Source organism: Tursiops truncatus, chromosome 5, assembly GCF_011762595.2.
Source record: "Tursiops truncatus isolate mTurTru1 chromosome 5, mTurTru1.mat.Y, whole genome shotgun sequence".
Taxonomy (NCBI): Eukaryota; Metazoa; Chordata; class Mammalia; order Artiodactyla; family Delphinidae; genus Tursiops; species Tursiops truncatus.
Genome location: NC_047038.1, coordinates 3,544,251 through 3,563,206, shown reverse-complemented (window position 1 = coordinate 3,563,206; position 18,956 = coordinate 3,544,251). Strand labels below are relative to the sequence as shown.

Genomic DNA, 18,956 nt, shown 5'->3' with positions numbered 1-18,956 from the left:
GGCCCTGTGGTGGATGTGAAGAGTTTACGGAAGACCCAGAGTACCAGGGGCCAGGAGACGGGCTGGGAGAGGCCAGCGGGAGCCAGGGGATCACTGTCAACAGGCTGGTGCTCATGGCCATGGATGGAATGAGCCAACGGGGGGAGGGTGAGACAAAGCAGGACGGAGACCCAGGAGGAGACCTCGAGCCAGTCAGTACATGGGGTGGGGCCAAAGGAGAGAAGCAGCTGGAAGAGTCTGAGCTGCGATGGGCAGGGAAGCCAGAAGCAAACCGGAAGAGCTCACCTCCAAGAAGAGGGAGCAGGAGGGAGGGAGGCGGTGGGCATGGCGGAGGGGACACCTAGGGAGGAGCTGAGCAGAGGAAGGACTCCGCAGAGACGGGGCGGGCTGGGCTCTAGAGAAGCAGGGGAGGGCGCGGGGCCGGCGCGGGCGGGCGGCAGCAGGAGTCTGGGAAGGCGCCTGACTGCTCTGTGAGGCAGACACAGCAGTACTGGCTGAGGCGCCACCTCTCTCACCTCGGCATCCTCACTAGCAAGGAAGGCGCATCAACATGACGTGCCTTGTATTTATGGCTGAGTGAAGAGAGAACGTGACCCTGCATGCAAGATGCCTCAGCCAGCACCTGCACGTGTACACTGTCGCCAGCACCGCCATCACTGCCAGCACCTGTACAGTTTACGCTGAGAGCTCAGAAAGGGATCCTGGCCCAGACCCGCAGGTGTCAGGACCATCTTGCGGCACTACTGGCAATCAGGGCCACCCCTGCGGCCACCCGCTGTCCCTCCCGTCCTTCCTGAGCTCCTGCAAGGAGGTGGGCATGGTTCTGATCACTGGGGACGTGCAGCAAACAAGACAGACAAGCTCCCGGGTTGGTGCAACTTACACTCTGGTGAATGAAGAGCTAGCAGGCAAAGCTTTCAAAATGTCTTCTATTCTTTTTGGAACTAAGCTGCAATTTGGGTTCAACCCAAGTGCTTTCTGAGAAAAAAATAAAAAAGCAATGCCAAAGCCCCAGCTATCTGTGTAGTAACTTTGCAATACGATCTCAGCAGACACATCCAGATTCCCTTGGCTTGCTCTGGGATTGGGATGGGAGCCAGGAACGGACAGGAGGCCGGGACAGCACTTCCAGCCATCCTGCTGCCCAGCCGCTTTACGAAAAAGCAATGGAGTGAGGTCCACGTTGCAGAATAAAACAGGAAAAAAAGGAAAAGAAGAAACCCAGAGAGCTTGCTGCAATGTTTTTCTCCTTGTTGAGTCTGAGGTGTGAAAACGTAAGCAAAGGTGACACCAGCCAGGTGACCTGCACCTCCTGAATGTCGCCGAGCAGAAAAGGTTCCCTCAGTTTTGCGTTTCATGCTCATTTCACTGCTGCTTTTTCTGCAGCAGGTCTTTATTCCCTCACCTCCCCTGTGTTTATCAAGCCTTCAGCTGACAAGGCACACTTTTATCTGACCTAAGGAGGAGACGTTTTCTTCCCTCTTGGTAAAAAGTATAATGCGATGGAAAACTCCTGGGCTTGTGCATCTGATGGGAGCTCGGGCTGAAGCCCCAGTGCCACCACCAGCTCCAGAGGCACGGCTGAGCCACCAAGGCTGTGAGCCTCCACCTCTGCCCAGAACGTGTGAAAGCGACGCCCACTGGGACAGCTCAACGAGGATGCCAACGTGTGCTCCCTTCCCGCGAAAATGCGTTCAATTGTACACACACTGCTAAGGGTCTCGAGGCCCTTGTTTCAGACTAGAAGGCTAAACCCCACAAAACACTACCTGCAGAAACCTATCTCTGGCAAAAGCTTTTATGCAAAACACAGTTGTCTTTTTTCTTTCCTTTTTTTTTTTTTTTCTTTTTTCCAAAGGGGGAAGGATCTACGAAGCTCCAGTCAGATCTCAGGTATCTCCTGGAGAAGGTGTGCTCCCCTCTCGGCTGGACGGAACTCATCCTTCATGAGCAGCCTGGGTCCCCCGTGACCAGGAAGCCTGCTCGGACCCTCCTGCATGGGACACAACGCGGCTGCCCCTCCACGGGCCACGCACCGCACTCAGGCCCTGGTCACGGGCATCCTGGACCCGCAGGTCTGCTTCTTCTATCGAGCCAGGCTCATTTTGAGAGAAGGGGCTCTGTCTCACTTAGGCTGGCATTCCCAATGTCTAGCACATAACAGCGACTAAAAAAAAGTTTGATGAAAGAAAAAGAGGAGGGAATGAAGAGATAAATTCGACCTGAAATTCCCTATGAGAAAAAAAAAAAAGCTGTGAATGAAAAACAGAAGGAAAGAGACTAGGCCATCACATGAGAAAAGTAAAGCCTTGTGACAAAGTTTCCCTAGTCCTCTGCATAGATTCCTAAAATCCTCAGGGATGGGGAAGTTTTAAAAAATAAAAGAGAGAGAGGGCTTCCCTGGTGGTGCAGTGGTTAAGAATCCGCCTGCCAATGCAGGGGATACGGGTTCGAGCCCTGTCCGGGAAGATCCCACATGCCGTGGAGCAACTAAGCCCGTGTGCCGTAACTACTGACTGAGCCTGCGCTCTAGCGCTCGAGAGCCACAACTACTGAGCCCACGCACCTGGAGCCTGTGCTCCGCAACAAGAGAAGCCACCGCAATGAGAAGCCCACACGCAGCAACGAGGAGTAGCCCCCGCTCGCCACAACTGGAGAAAGCCAGCGCGCAGCAACGAAGACCCAACGCAGCCAAAAATTTAATGAATGAATGAATGACTTAATTAAAAAAAACCAGAGAGAGAGAAAGAAAAGGAGCATCAGCTAAAAGCCATGCCTGCAGCACAACACACCCCAGCCTCACCAACTTCCTCCCACTCCTGGTCACTGGACTGTCCCCTCCACTCTCCCCCGTCCCATATCAGGTCCTGTTTTTCCCGCAAACAAACGTTTGGGGAACCGAGGAATCTCTGAGGCTCCAAAGCCAGGGGAGCTCACCGAGCCGTCAATGCCAGCTCACGAAATGTAATCACCCTTCTGAGAAGCCTTTCCTGATGAAGCCAACCCAAATACCCGCATGCTTACAATGCTGTACATAGATCAACTATACCCTTTCCTCCCTATTAGTTTCTCCCTTCTAGGACTTGAATTCCTCGTGGAGAGAACAGAATGAGGTGGGTTCTGTAGACCAGAGGAGACCCAGCACGCCTGGGGCCAGGTGGGGTTATTCATGGTATCCCAGCAACATGAGACTGTTTAATAATAGTAATTACATCCCAGGTACAGAGAAAGGCACTGCTGAAAAGATCAATGAGAGAAACCAGTCTTTCTTTCCATGGGTTTTATCAAACGGTTGGATTATTTCAGGTTATCTTCACGGAACTGTCTTTCTTCTCTGATTGCTGTTTATTGCCACATTGCCCCTGCAGAGTTCATTCGGAAGTAGTAAATAAAAGGTTTATCACCCGATTTCTCAAATAGCTGCAAATGAGGTTTTTACACTAATATACTTCTTTTGGAAGAGCCATGTTCTGTGAGAAGTTTAATACGTATTTAAGAGAACTGGATCCAAATTCAGAATCACAAATCCCTCAAAATACAAATTGTTATATGTTCTGTGGTATTTTTGTTTGCTTTTAACTTGAGCCTGCATCTCCAGAAACGCAATCTCTGCACATTTTTTAAGGAAATCTGACCACTCCATTTCTGGGAATATTGACTCTTGTCTTCTGAGTGACCCCAACAAGATGGTTCATGTTTTCAGCATCTGCACACACACGCACCGAGAGGGAACTTTGGCAAGAGCTGCTGGTAATGGAAGTTGCAGACCAAAAGGACAGAAACAAATTTGGTAACGATCCTTGGAGAAGCGTCTGTCAAGTCCTGTACTGGCCCAACAAAGGCCCCAGGCTTCTCATACCTGAAAGAGGGAGTGCGTGTGACTTACCAAAAAGGTCTTTAATTGTTACACTGAAACCACGTTTCGAAATACTGAACACCTGGATAATAGGTTTAGGACAGTGCGGGAGAAGAGGAGTTTATATGAATAAAAGACCTGGCATCTGTCTTACAAAGCAATTCATGACAGAGAGTTGTTAGAATTTTCACAGAAGGAATCCTAAGACGTGGTAGTAATAAATCACAAATTTCAACTGTTTGTTACAGTTCTGAGAGTGCGTTTATGTAGCCTTTTCATTCTAGCTTTTGGACCATTCTGGTCAGTATTATTTCCACTTGATAGATACAGGGGAAAGAGTTTGCTGACCAAAAATATCATAATGAGTTAAAGGCATTCTCAGAATATACTCCAGATTTCCAGACTTTTCATTCAATCTTCTGCCACTCTAACACGCTATCATCAACATAAAGCAGGGTTGTTTCTTTTACGATAGTTCTTTAAGAAGAAGAATCTACTTCCATCATAAAGACGTGGCCTTGACAAGGTGAAATAAAAATAACATGATGACAGCATTGACTTCTTACACATAAAACTATGACTACAAAGTTTTTAATCATTTAGAAAAAAAAAGTTGGAAGCCACATCCTAGCTGATTTCAAGGCTCTCTCTAAAGCTGCAGCAATCATGACGTGGCAGTGACATGAGGACATACAAACAGACGAACGACACAGGACAAGGAGCCCAGAAAAGGACCCACACATTACACAATCAACTGATTTCCAACTGTGGCAATTAAGTTCATTCCAATGGTACTAAAACAACTGACTATGCATATGGAAGGAAATGAATCTGGACTCCCGTATCTCATCCTGTACATGAAAACCGACATGCGTGAATCAGAGACCTAAATGTAAAGACTGAGGCAGTAAAATTCTGGAAGAAAATAACAGGTTCTATCGTGGTGGCTTGGAATATGCTAAAATTGGGGGGGGGGGGGGCGGCAGGATGCGAAAAGTACTGACTACAGAAGTAAAGACTGGTACACCAGATTTCAGATTTAACAATTCCTGTTCATCAAAAGGTACCAATAAGGAAGATAATTAATCTACAGATTAATCAGAGAGTAATTCTTTAAGGCAAGAAACACTGAGAGGAAGAGGGACATTTCAGGTTTTAACTACCAGTAAATATAACCATTTAAATTTTGTATGCAACAAATAACATAGCCTCAAAAATACTAAGCAAAAACTAACAGAAATAAAAAAGACATAGATAAATTCATAATCAAAGTGGTAGATATTCCCACATCTCTCTCTCTGAGTAACTGATAAAACAAATAAATAAATTAGTAAGGATATAGAAGATTTGAACATGACAATTAATGACTGTGATCTAACAACCATATATAGAAGAGTACACCAAGCAAATGCATAATACACATCCCTTACAAGTAGACACTGAACACCTACCAAAACTGACTACATGCTGAGCAATAAATCAAGTCTATAAATTTCTACTTTGTGAAACCATATAAAGTTCTGTGACTAGAGTGGAATTAAAATAGAAATGTAAAACAATCAGGTAATTTTTTTAAAAATCACTGAATACTTGGAAACTAAGCAATATATTCCCAAATAAACCATTAGTAAAAAGGGGAATCACAACAGATATTAGGAAATATTTTAAATTGAATGATAGGGGACTTCCCTGGTGGTGCAGTGGTTAAGAATCCGCCTGCAAATGCAGGGGACACGGATTTGATTCCTGGTCTGGGAAGATCCCATGTGCTGTGGAGCAACTAAGCCTGTGTGCCACAGCTACTGCGCCTACGCTCTAGAGCCCACATGCCACAACTACTGAAGCCCATGCGCCTAGAGCCCATGCTCTGCAATAAGAGAAGCCGCTACAATGAGAAGTCCACCACCGCAACGAAGAGTAGTCCCCACTCGCTGCAACTAGAGAAAGCCCACATTCAGTAACAAAGACCCACTGCAGCCAAAAAACAAAACAAAAAACCCATTAAACTGAATGATAAAAACACACACACAAAAAAATCAAAATAGAGGATGCAGCTAAAACTGTACTTAGAGGGAAATGCATAGCTTTAAATCCATATATACACACACACACACACACACACACACACACACACACACACACATATGGAAAGGGCTAACAATCAATTATCTAAGTACACAATTCAAGAAGTTGGGATAATTACAGAAAATTAAGCCAAAACAAAGTGAAAGAAGAGAACTTAATAAAATAGAAAACAATAGTACTATAGAGAAAAATCAACAGACGAAAAATTAGGTTTTTTTGAAAGAACTAATAAGATAGATAAACTTCTGGCAAGACTGATGAAGAAAAAGGGGCAGCACATGGTATCTTGACTTCTGGTTGCCACATAGAAAGGCACGCAGGCCACCACTCTCACCTTGACAACTAAAACAAGGTGGGTGAGCTCTAAAAAAATTCAGAGATAATTTTTCAGAGAGAACAGAGAGAATACCCCAGCAAACCAAAGAGCTGGCCAGCATCAGGCCAAAAAGAAAACCAAGCTGGTCCAGAAAGCTAGCATGTGTCTGTAGCACACAGAGACCTCCAGACTTCCACCACAGCTCAGAACCTGAGCCACGCTGATGGAAAATTCCAGATCCAGCCCTGAAACCATGTGAAGGCAATAGCAAAGTGAATGAAAGTAAAGCTGCAGCCCAGTCCAGGTCTGCCTCAACTAGTGAGACGGAGGCAGCCCACCTATGAGCAGCAGAGGGGAGAAGGGGCACACCCTTTTCTGAAGGAAACAGTAATTACTTCAGTCTCTACTGTTCTTTTACACAAAGCAGATGGAATACAATGTAAACTCATGAGACAAATTCAATAGAAACAGTCCTAGAGATGATCCAAATATCAGAATTACAAAACACTTTAAAATAACTAAGATAGGAAGTCAAAACGGATCGTGAAAAAGGCATTAAGACATGTGTGAAGAGATACAGAATTTCCGAAGAGAGATGGTAACTATTTTTTTTAAAAAAGCCAAAGAAAAATGCTAGAAATGAAAAATAGGATATCACAAAAGAAGAATTCATAAGATGGGCTTAAGGGCACACTGGACACAGAAGAGGAAAGGACCAGTAAACTTGAGGATGGGTAAATCTAAAGTATCCACCCAAACTGAAACACACGGAAGAGTGAAGAAAAACAGAACAGAGAATCCAAAATCCATGGGCTATTCCAAATGACCTAACATGTACCAACAAATTTTAAAAGGAGAGGAGAGAAAACCTGAGCCAGAAAAATATTTGAAAAGATAATGGCCAAAAATGGTCCAAAACCAATGAAAGACATCAACCCACAGAACAAAAAAAAGCTCTGAGAAAGATAAAAACCTATAGAGCCACACCCAGACACCTCACAGTCAAGTGCTGAAAACCAAAGATTAAAAAAGCAAATCTTAAAGGGAGCCACGAAAAAGAAAAATGACACATCACATTCAAAGGCACAATTGATACAAGTGATGGCTAACTTCTCACCAAAAGTTAAGGTGAAATAAAGACATTTCTAGTCAAAGCTGAAAGGAGAAGAAAAAACCAAACAAACAAAAAGCTGAAAGGAGTTATTTCCAGAAGGTCTGCTCTATAAGAAATCATTTTATTTTATTAATTTCTTTAGGGTGAAATGAAATGATGACACTACATGAAGGCCCTTCTTCAGGAAGAAACAAAGTAAGGGGAGATGCCTGGGAGAATACGAAAGACCTTTCTTGGGACTTCCCTGGCAGTCCAGTGGTTAAGACTCTTCCACTGCAGGGGGCGCAGGTTTGATCCCTGGTCGGGGAACTAAGATCAACCTTTCTTCAAGGACACACAGGGTCAGGTTCTATGAGCTAAAGTATACAATAAACTTGTTTGTGATCCTCCTTGAGAAGTCTGGCAAAACCACAACGATACTCTCCCAGCACATTAAATCATGCTGAAAACTCTTTTCAACTGTATTCCTCTAAAACTGCTTGAAACCAGGAGGTGCTGTAAAACCCCTACATTACCCAGCAGGGAATGGGGGGGGGGGAAAGCAAGAAAAGGACGGATGCAATTTACCAAGGTCAGCATTAGGACTCTCACGGATTCTCATTAGAAAAGGACAGTGGTGTCTACAGTGCAGCCAATTTCCCTTGAACATCTCTTTGGTATAGACCTTTAAGAGTTGTTTTGGATGTTTATTAATTTATTTGCAATAGGGGATACGGCAGATGACTGGCACATGGTTTCCTCCCTATGGGCACACAGGAAGATGTTTCCCAGACTCCCTGCAGGTCTGGGCAAAGGAGGGTGGGAGGAAGGGCTGTGAACACTCGTAGCTCTGGCCCCTAAAAACATCCTGCTGTCATCTTGATTTCCAAACAGATTTCAACAGGAGCTCGTATGTTTGTTAACACCACCAATAACAGCAGCTCGCACCTACATACGCGCTCACAGAGGCGAGGTGCTCTTCTAAACACTTCATATCTTAACACGGTTGCAGCCTCACAACAACCCTAAAAAGCAGACACTACTTTCAACCCCTCGCATTTTCACAGATGAGAAAACTGAGGCACGGAGAAGTCAAGGAGCTCATCTAAGACACTCAGCGAGTGACTGGCGGGGCCGAGGTCAGAACTCAGCGTTGGACTCCAATCTGAGCTCTAGCGACACTGTCTTTCTACACAGTGCTGGCTCACCACCTTCTCCTTCCCGGCTCCTTTATGTTTATTATAATGAATTTCAGAAGCAGTTATAAGAGTCAAATAAAACTTAAGTGAAAATGGCTGTGGAATGCCATTTGCCTTAACAGCCTATCTGCCTGCAGAAACACTTACTTGCTCTCAAATGCTCTCTTCCATGAGGACTTTTATCCAAGTGGAAATGAGTAGGCTGAGCTAGAGCTGTGATTACCAAACCTGGCTTGGCATCGGGCATCAGGAGGTTCCTTAAAAATAGATTTCTGAGCAGAATATCTACAAAAAGGGCAAAGGATATAAACAGACAGTTCACGGAAACAGTAATACAGCCACAGGCTCTTGAACCCTAAAAAAGATGCTCAATGTCACTCATAATGAGAGAGATGCAGATTAAAACTAGATGAGATATCATTTTCCCTCATCAGCCTGGCAAAAATTCAAAAGTTGGTAACACAGGCTGCTGGCAGGACAGTAGCGGGAAAAGGCACTCACATGCTTTTGGGAGGAAAAGGCACTCACACACTGGTGGGGGGAAACGCACTCACATACTGTTGGTGGGAAGGTAAACTGGTAAACCTACGAAGTGATTCAACTGTATCTCAAAATTACAATTGCTTATAACCTTCATGCAAACAATTCCTCTGTTTGGAAATACAGTCTACAGACCAGCAAAACTGTGAGATGATGCGGGCACAGGATTAACATTATAGAACTCCCTGTCACATCAAAAGAATGACAACAACCCCATATCCACAAATAGAAGATAAGATTTTTTTAAAGTATATTTTATTTATAAAATGAAATGCTATGTATTGTAAAAGGGAAAAAGTGCTCTATCCTCTAACTTGGAGAAAAAAAATCTCCAAGATACTCTATTTAGGAAAAAAAAACAAGGTGCAGAACCTTGTTTCTGCACCCTTTTTATGAGGGTGGGGGGACGGGTATTGAAATTTGCATTTCTATTTGCTGCATAGGTACAAAGAAACTCAAAAGAGACATACAAAGTGATTGCTCTCACACATTGCTGGTAGAAGGACAACTGTACAAACAACCCTGGAGAACAATTGGCGAGGCTCTAGTAATGCTGAAGGTGTGCACATATCAACACCAGCAATTCCAACACACGGTCTCCATCCTAGAGAAGCCAGGACACCGAGACCAGGCGACCCGCACGAGAATGCTCACTGAACACTGCCCGTGACAGTGAGGGTGCAAGCAAATGAGGGAAAAAAAGCTGGATGCAGAACACGTGCAGTTGGAAGCCATTTACGTGGAAATTTTAAACATGAAAAATAATATCATTTCTTGTTTATGAGTACAGACATTGTAAGTAAAAGCATTTCTAAAGTATACCTAGATAATAATAAAGACCAAATTCAAAGATACAAGTAAACTTGGAAGACGGAGAGAATTTTTATTTTTAATGATTAACATCTTTACTAATGATAAAGCCCTTATAAATGGTTCAAAAAGAATAAAAAGACACAATCGAGGGAGAGAGAATAGGGCAGGCATGTTTCAATTACATCTGTGGCTTTTTGGATCTTAAAAAGGGTAAAAGATATAAAGTAAAAAGAAAAAAAGTTCTTAGGTCCCAAATGAATCTAATCATTAGGGATTAGGATTGTTTTTTTGTTTATTGGTTTTTTTTTTTTTAATTTCCAGTTGATTCTGATAAGGCAGCCAATCTAACAACAATATCTGGATGAAACTAAACTAAAACATCTCAGGTCTCTGCTGATATTAAAAAATTAAAATTCTGTAACTGATTGATTGAAAGCAGTTTTGTCATCAGACTTCCATCTCTAATGAAGACTTCTTAGGTTCTTGTATTACAATATGCAATGGAAGTAAAGCACAAACATTAAGTGGAGTAATTAATCAAGTTAAACCCTTTAGAAAAAGATAACTTACCAAGTATTTACTTCTTTTTAAAGCAATATCAGCAAGTGCTAAAAAGTTTTTGCAGTTAAGCTCCCATTGACAGAGTCATCACTCTGTAATTAGCTAAGGGCCTGTGATCTGTATCTCACATCTGCTGAAATTAGGTGTAAGACTATTTCACCCCATCAGCACCTGACATCTTGAAAAAGTTTTGTCTTTGTCTATTTGTGAGCTGCACTGTCCGCTCATTCCTATTTCCCAGTGAAACAGTAAAACCCAGTGAACGCTAGATGACTTCATGTTAGACCAATACCATTCACAAGGGAGCTGCTCGTTAGTACGCATAAAATACTCAACAGACTGCGAGAACAGATGGAAAAGAGAAGAAAGCTTAGGTTTCAGAGTGTCCTTTCTTGGGTTCTCCACTAGGGGACAGGTAAACACAAAAATGCAGGAGGCCAGATACAGGTAACCAAGACTGGGACCAGGTGAAGAAAACAGAATCACATATAAGGCTCCTCGTTTACCTCCTCATTCTCTCCCTCCTTACTGAAGGAATGGTGCTAAGAACCTAGAAGTGAGGAATAAAAAGAGAGAATGGCAAATTGTCAAGATGGCCCAGCAGAATGAAAATGAAAATGACGCCAGGAATTCAGAGGTCAACGCCTGGCCCCATCACTGGTTGATCACTGTGACATCCCGTCTACCTGGGACTTGGTATCTCACCTGTAAAATGAAATGGCCAATAGTAACACCTTTTTCAGGCAGCGGTTTTGAGGATTAAGAGATAATAATGATGGAAAAGTACTTTGGTAACACCAGTGGTTGACATGTAACGTATTAAGATTCTGTGTCTGGAAGGCTAAGCAAATTCAGCAGCAGAAACTCCTGATCACAGGACTCCCATTAAAAAAAAATGCTCTGCTCCATCTCCCAAATTACAGAGATGAGAAAAGCCACATCTATGTGTTCTGCGCCAACAGAAACCATCATTGCTGTCATCACAGAGTCTGACCCTTATACTTTCCTGGGGGATGAGAGGGAAGTGAGGCTCAAAGTTTAAAGGATGCTGGCATGTTACAAGAACCATTGTTATAAAATGTCTCATCAGGATTTCCCACCCACTCCCAACCGGTTTTTCAAAGCAAGTACTAGCAGGCAATGATGGACTAGAAGGTTTGGACCAATTCTCCTGATAAAGACAATGAGGAAAGCAAGATGAAATATACACAGCATCTTCCTAAGAGCAAGAAAAGAGCTATTATCATAGTGTGGAATTACCTGGTCATGATCCAAAAGTATATGGGAATCCAGAGAAGTAGCCCAGCAGCCGGGACTGCCTTTGATTCCCCCCAGAGGAGGTAGCCAAGAAGCTAGGTAGCACCCTGACAGCTCTGGCGGAATAGGGACCGAAAGCTGGAGTCCAGGGCTCGCCAAGGATGAGGCCCCTGGCAAAACCCTCACGCTTAATATTAGGGCCCCAAGATTAGTAGCTGGAGTAAGACTGTAATAAAAATAAGCCTGCCCGGGCTTCCCTGGTGGCGCAGTGGTTGAGAGTCCGCCTGCCAATGCAGGGGACACGGGTTCGTGCCCCGGTCCGGGAAGATCCCACATGCCGCGGAGCGGCTGGGCCCGTGAGCCATGGCCGCTGAGCCTGCGCGTCCGGAGCCTGTGCTCCGCAACGGGAGAGGCCACAACAGTGAGAGGCCCGTGTACCGCAAAAAAAAATAATAAATAAGCCTGCCCTTGAATGGACTGCAGGCTGACTTCAAGTCACCTGGATGGCTCTGAAAATCTCAAGCTCTGAAATTAAATTAAACTGATTTTGGAGACCTACTGCCCCCTCAAGCATGTGGCACAGGCAAATGCTCTTGGATAGAAAAAAGCACTGTGCTGAGAATCAAATTATTTCTATAAGGACAACTAGACACACACAAGAAAAAGAATGAAATTGGACCCCTACCTCACACTACAAGCAAACACTACATCAAAATGGATCACAGGCTATATTTATGAGCTAACACTATAAGGCTATTACAAGAAAATATAGGTGTAAATCTTAAGGCCTAGAATTAAACAATGGTTTCTTAGAAATGACACAAAAAGCAATAAAAAGGAATGAGATATTAATCCATATACAACATGGATGAACCTTGAGAACATTATGCTAAGTAAAAGAAGACAGTCACAAAAGGACATATGTTGTATGAGTGCGTTGGCAAATCTGCAGGGACAGAAAGCAGATGAGTGGTTGTCTGGGGATGGGGCTGGGGAAAATGACCGCTAGCATAGTGAGGACAGCTCTTCTCTTGGGGTTCATGAAAATGTTCTGAAATTAGATCATGGTGATAGTTGCACAACTCTGTGAATATACTAAAAACCACTGAATCGTATGTTAAAAGGATGAATTGCATGAAATGTGAATTATACTTCAATAAGCTGTTATTAAAAATGATTATAATATTTTTTTCCAAATATAATGCCCAGCATGATCATTAGATAACCGGGCATGCAAGACGACAAAATGACATGAACAAGAAAAGGCACAACAGATAACAGAACCAGGTCCAAACGCAACCAAAACCACTGTCAAAACAATTATGTCTGTTATGTGCTTGTTATTGGAGAGAAAAGCCAAACAAACATTCCTAAAAAGAAACAACCAGAAATTCAAGAACTGGAAACTACCATAAACAAAATTAAGAATCCAGTGAACGGGAACAAACTTAACAGCAGATTAGATCCAGCTAAAGAGAGACATAGTGAGCTGGAGAGTAACAAGAAATAATTAACCAGACTAAAGGGAAAAAAAGGATAGTAAAACACAAAGAGAAGATAAAAGTGGAATACAGTGAAAAAGTCTAACATATATTTAAATTAGTTGGGGGAGAGGAGGAAATGGGCAAAGGTATATTTTAAGGGAAATGGTTGAAAATTTTTTCTAAAACAGAAAAATACCAATCCACAGATTTAAAAATCCCAGGGAATCCCAAGCAGAATAAATAAAAAAGAATTGACATCCAGATACAATAAAGTGAAACCAGAAAATCAAAGTAAAAGAGAAAGCTCTATCCTCCTTGGAGAAATGTCTATTTAGGTCTTCTGCCCATTTTTGGATTGGGTTGTTTGTTTTTTGGATATTGAGCTGCATGAGCTGCTTGTATACTTTGGAGATTAATCGTTTGTCAGCTGCTTCATTTGCAAATATTTCCTCCCATTCTGAGGGTTGTCCTTTCGTCTTGGTTATGGTTTCCTTTGCTGTGCAAAAGCTTTTAAGTTTCATTAGGTCCCATTTGTTTATTTTTGGTTTTATTTCCATTTCTCTAGGAGGTGGATCAAAAAGGATCTTGCTGTGATTTATGTCATAGAGTGTTCTGCCTGTGTCTTCCTCTAAGAGTTTTATAGTGTCTGGCCTTACATTTAGGCCTTCAATCCACTTTGAGTTTATTTTTGTGTATAGTGTTAGGGAGTGTTCTAACTTCATTCTTTCACATGTAGCTGTCCAGTTTTCCCAGCACCACTTATTGAAGAGGCTGTCTTTTCTCTATTGTATATTCTTGTCTCCTTTATCAAAGATAAGGTGACCATATGTGCGTGGGTTTATCTCTGGGCTTTCTATCCTGTTCCATTGATCTATATTTCTGTTTTTGTGCCAGTACCATACTGTCTTGATTACTGTAGCTTTGTAGACATTTCTCCAAAGAAGATATACAGATTGCCAACAAACACATGAAAGGATGCTCAACATCACTAATCATTAGAGAAATGCAAATCAAAACTACAATGAGGTATCACCTCACACAGGCCAGAATGGCCATCATCAAAATATCTACAAACAGTAAATGCTGGAGAGGGTGTGGAGAAAAGGGAACCCTCTTGCACTGGGAATGTAAACTGATACAGCCACTATGGAGAACAGTATGGAGGTTCCTTAAAAAACTAAAAATAGGGCTTCCCTGGTGGCGCAGTGGTTGAGAGTCCGCCTGCCGATGCAGGGAACGCGGGTTCGTGCCCCGGTCCGGGAAGATCCCACATGCCGCGGAGCAGCTGGGCCCGTGAGCCATGGCTGCTGAGACTGCGCGTCCGGAGCCTGTGCTCCGCAACAGGAGAGGCCACAACAGTGAGAGGCCCGCGTAACGCAAAAAAAAAAAAAAAAAAAAAACTAAAAATAGAACTACCATATGACCCAGCAATCCCACTACTGGACATACACCATGAGAAAACCATAATTAAAAAAGTCATGTACCACAATGTTCATTGTAGCACTATTTACAATATCCAGGACATGGAAGCAACCTCAGTGTCCATCGACAGATGAATGGATAAAGAAGATGTGGCACGTATATACAATGGAATATTACTCAGCCATAAAAAGAAACGAAACTGATTTATTTGTAGTGAGGTGGATAGACCTAGAGTCTGTCACACACAGTGAAGTAAGTCAGAAAGAGAAAAACAAATACCGTACGCTAACACATATATACGGAATCTAAGAAAAAAAAAAAAGGTCATGAGGAACCTAGGGGCAAGACGGGAATAAAGACACAGACCTACTAGAGAATGGACTTGAGGACACGGGGAGGGGGAAGGGTAAGCTGGGACGAAGTGAGAGAGTGGCATGGACATATATACACTACCAAACGTAAAATAGATAGCTAGTGGGAAGCAGCCGCATAGCACAGGGAGATCAGCTCGCTGCTTTGTGACCACCTAGAGGGGTGGGAGAGGGAGGGAGGGTGGGAGGGAGACGCTAGAGGGAGGAGATATGGGGATATATGTATACATATAGCTGATTCACTTTGTTATACAGCAGCAACTAACACAACAATGTAAAGCAATTATATTCCAATAAAGATGTTAAAAAAAAAGAAACCTCTAGAAGCAGCCTGTAAACAGGGGGTATATTGCCTTTTGAAGACAAAATTTAAAGTGATTAACCTCAAAGTAATCAGAATATTCCACTATCAAAGACAAAACTATTCAGGTTAATCCATTGTTCACCTATGCTTGGAAAAAAGTACAAATTCAATAAAACAGATCTCAGAAAGAGGTTTGGGAAAGAAGATGTCTCAGAAACAAAAGCAACAAGTTACCTTCAGCCACTGTTCGGCCTGCTCCTTGCTCTGGACAGCAAGAACAAGTGGGTCTGTTCCCTGCTGAGTAATTTTCAATTCGTGCTTCTTCTTTTTGCTGTCTTTTGGGATGTACGTAATGTTGCAACCTTGGAGCGGCAGTTCCATCTGGGGCTGCTGGTCCTTGGAACTTTTGTAGCACTGCATTGGACAGGAGAAATCAAAGTTAGGCTGTAAGGAAGTCCAAGCAGAAACACACTGATAAAACTCCGGCACAATGAAAACAGGAGTACTGGCGAAGCACCTGGAGGTCCGACTGAAGGGTGGAGATACTCAGAGATTGGAAGAGCGACCTGCAGACACTGGGACTCACATACAGAGCACCGCTCCACACCAGCACCTCCCCTCCATGTGCGTGCAAAAACGTCTGCTCGTTAATTCGGCAGAATTTACCAAGCACCCAGGAGGTGACTCGGTGGGAAACAAAGTCCCTGCTCTGATGGAGCTTATGTTCTAGTGGAGCTTCCCCATTAAGCGACACGAAGATACTAGAATTGCTGAAACGGCACTGCCGCCCTATTGGCAGACAGGACCTTGGATACTTTACTCCACAACCTATGTTGTTTGGTGTCCTCCTATCCCATCCCTACCCTCCTTCTGAAAGACAGGTGAATGATTTTATGAAGAGTATACATATCAACATACAACGGACAAAAAAGTCTGCAAAGCTGTGCTTTCTGGTTGAGTAGAGGGTCCAAAACGCACGCTGCTCCGTCTGCATCACTGACATTCGCCCTAGAGCTTTCAGTGCTGTGGGGACACGGACGCTGAGTTCCCATCACTCTCGCTTGATCTAGACCTCTCAAACCAGATCTTTGTCCAAAGGCTTCCCCTCCTGCCCAGGGCTCACTGCGTTACTGGGGACCAAAAGCACAGCCCGTACTGGCAATACGTGCTCTAAGAGTTCAGGTGTCTGGGTCCCAGCTCTGCGACTAATTTAATCCGGGTTCCCACAAGTCGTTTAAGCCTTCTGAGCCTGCTTCCTTTTTTGTGAAATGAGTTATTGCTGTTTTTATTATTATTTTATTGAATTACATTATTATTAAAGAATTAGCAACAATAACAGGGGCTACCAAATACTGAGTGTCTACCTTACGTGAGGCATTTCATACATCTCATTTAATCGTCACGTTCGTCCATTTTGCAGATTAGGAAATGGAGGTTCTGGTGGTTGGGAAACTAGTCCAAAATCAGGCATCCTGAACAGTGGCAGAGCCAGGGCTCTGGCCCCAAACTTTGTGAGCGCAGAGCCTGCACCCAGGACCCTAATCCACCGACTGACGAAGGAATGAATGAACAGATACTGCTTTTCAGAAATGATTTCTAGAGCCCTTTCCTGTTTTACAGTTCTAAGACCTTGGCTCCTAAATGGCACAGGTATGGAAGATACCCACTTTTTTAAGAAGTAAAACTGATGGCCACCCTCCCTAAAAAGGAAGAAAAAAATACACCAAAAACAACTAATCTCAGGTTGCTATGAACGTTTACCATTTACCAGACTTTTCACATTCTCGGTATGTGCAAAAAAAAAAGTGAAAAGGAAACTAACAGTAGAAGGAATTGGAAAGGAAATTTTTTTTTTAATTAAATGAATTTATTTATTTATTTTTGGCTGTGTTGGGTCTTCATTGCTACGCGCGGGCTTTCTCTAGCTGTGGCGAGCAGGGACTCCTCTTTGTTGTGGTGCGCGGGCTTCTCATTGCGGTAGCTTCTCTTGTTGGGGCGCACGGGCTTCTCATTGCGGTGGCTTCTCTTGTTGGGGCGCACGGGCTCTAGGCTCGCGGACTTCAATAGTTGTGGTGCTTGGGCCTCAGCAGTTGTGGCTCGCGGGCTCTAGAGCACAGGCTCAGTAGTTGTGGCGCACGGGCTTAGTTGCTCCGCGGCATGTGGGATCTTCCCGGACCAGGGCTCAAACCCGTGTCTCCTGAATTGGCAGGTGGATTCTTAACTACTGCACCACCAGGGAAGTCCCAGGAAATTTTATAGCTTATATTTTTGCTTAAGTTAAACACTTCAAAATGGACATGTTATCAGTAATACCATACAGTAACGTCTGGAGCTCCCTGCAGGTTGGATTCCCAGGGAAGATGACTGTGAAACAGAGCAGCACACGGGATATTTATTAAGGGGCATTTATTTAAGAGCTAAACCTGTAGGAGGACGGGGACTGGGTAGAGGAAGAAGGTAAGCTTCAGTGCAGTCCAAATACAAGGCCCTGAAGAACCCCACGGGAGATCTGGAGCTGGACCGCGCCTGCAGGCTGGTCCCACGAGGCGGGGCATTCACACTCAGGATCACAGCGGATGCAGACGCCCTGGGAAGGGACGTGACCTTGGGTAGCTGTCTGCCGGCAGCTGTCCCCACAAGTGAGGGAACCGAATGGGTCTGTCCACCAGACAGCTGCCTGGGCATAGAAACGAACAGGTTCTGGAAGGCTACTCAAAACAGTTGGTCATGGTGGTGCCTGTGCGAAGACAGGCCGGGAGCACTTAGGGGAAGAGGCTGGCTTTCTGTTCTGTCGATTTTTTTTTTCACCATCAACAGGGGTCATTTGGGCGGTTGGATCATAGGTCATTTTTGAACGAAAAAATGCTTCTTAATGAAACTTTGATTCTGCATTTCATCAAAGACGGTGCTTTCACATGGCTTTCCATTAATCTCTTCTTAAATATTTACGACTCCTATAAATGGCAGGCATTATCATCCTGGTTTGGAAGATGGGAAACCCGGTAGGTAATGCAAGAAACAGAAGATGAGGAGGGAGGGAGGGAGGAGACGAGAGCAGGGGTGGTGGAGCGGGGGCTGGGCAGAGGGTCCTCCACTAACCCTACCCTCCACCACAAGCTGCCCACAGTGCGTTTTACATGAGAGTCGACTGTGTAGTTTTAAAATGTTTATATAATATATCCACTTCTTGCAGCCATTATGTCAGATTGTAAATACGGACCATATTAATCTTTTTCTTCTTTCGTTCTTTACTTTAAAATTCCCCCATGGCATCATCACTTTTGGCATATTCTAAATTTGGGAGAAATTCAGGCCACACATGTGGAAAAAACATGTACTTGCACTGTTTAAAAAAAAAATTTTTTTTAACAAAACCATTAATTAAAAAACATACCATGTCCTAAGAATCTAGTAAATCAGATTCCCATAATTCACAGATGAGACTATTTTTTTAAAGGGGGTTATCTGCTCCACTGAAAAGTGAGTTACAGAATCATACATTCTCATGTGTTCTGTTTTAATATACTTCTGAGTGATTTTTTTTCCTCAAGGTTAATTTGAAGGGAAAACAAAATACAATAACACACTCTTAACATTCGCAATGCCAATAACCAGCCATGGTTTCTACAGCTGGCAAGGAAGGAGGAGGGACAGA

At 43.6% G+C, this 18,956-nt stretch overlaps 1 protein-coding gene across 5 annotated transcripts in view; it reads right to left on the bottom strand.

Moving 5' to 3' along the window:
* AFAP1 (actin filament associated protein 1) overlaps positions 1 to 18,956 on the bottom strand; it is a 153,479-nt gene that overhangs the window by 55,536 nt on the left and 78,987 nt on the right. For all 5 annotated transcript variants that reach the window (XM_033856657.2, XM_073804816.1, XM_033856656.2 and 2 more), the window contains one exon: positions 15,536 to 15,715. In XM_033856657.2, coding sequence (XP_033712548.1) covers positions 15,536 to 15,715 — 180 coding nt within the window. The remainder of the gene's footprint in view (positions 1 to 15,535; positions 15,716 to 18,956) is intronic.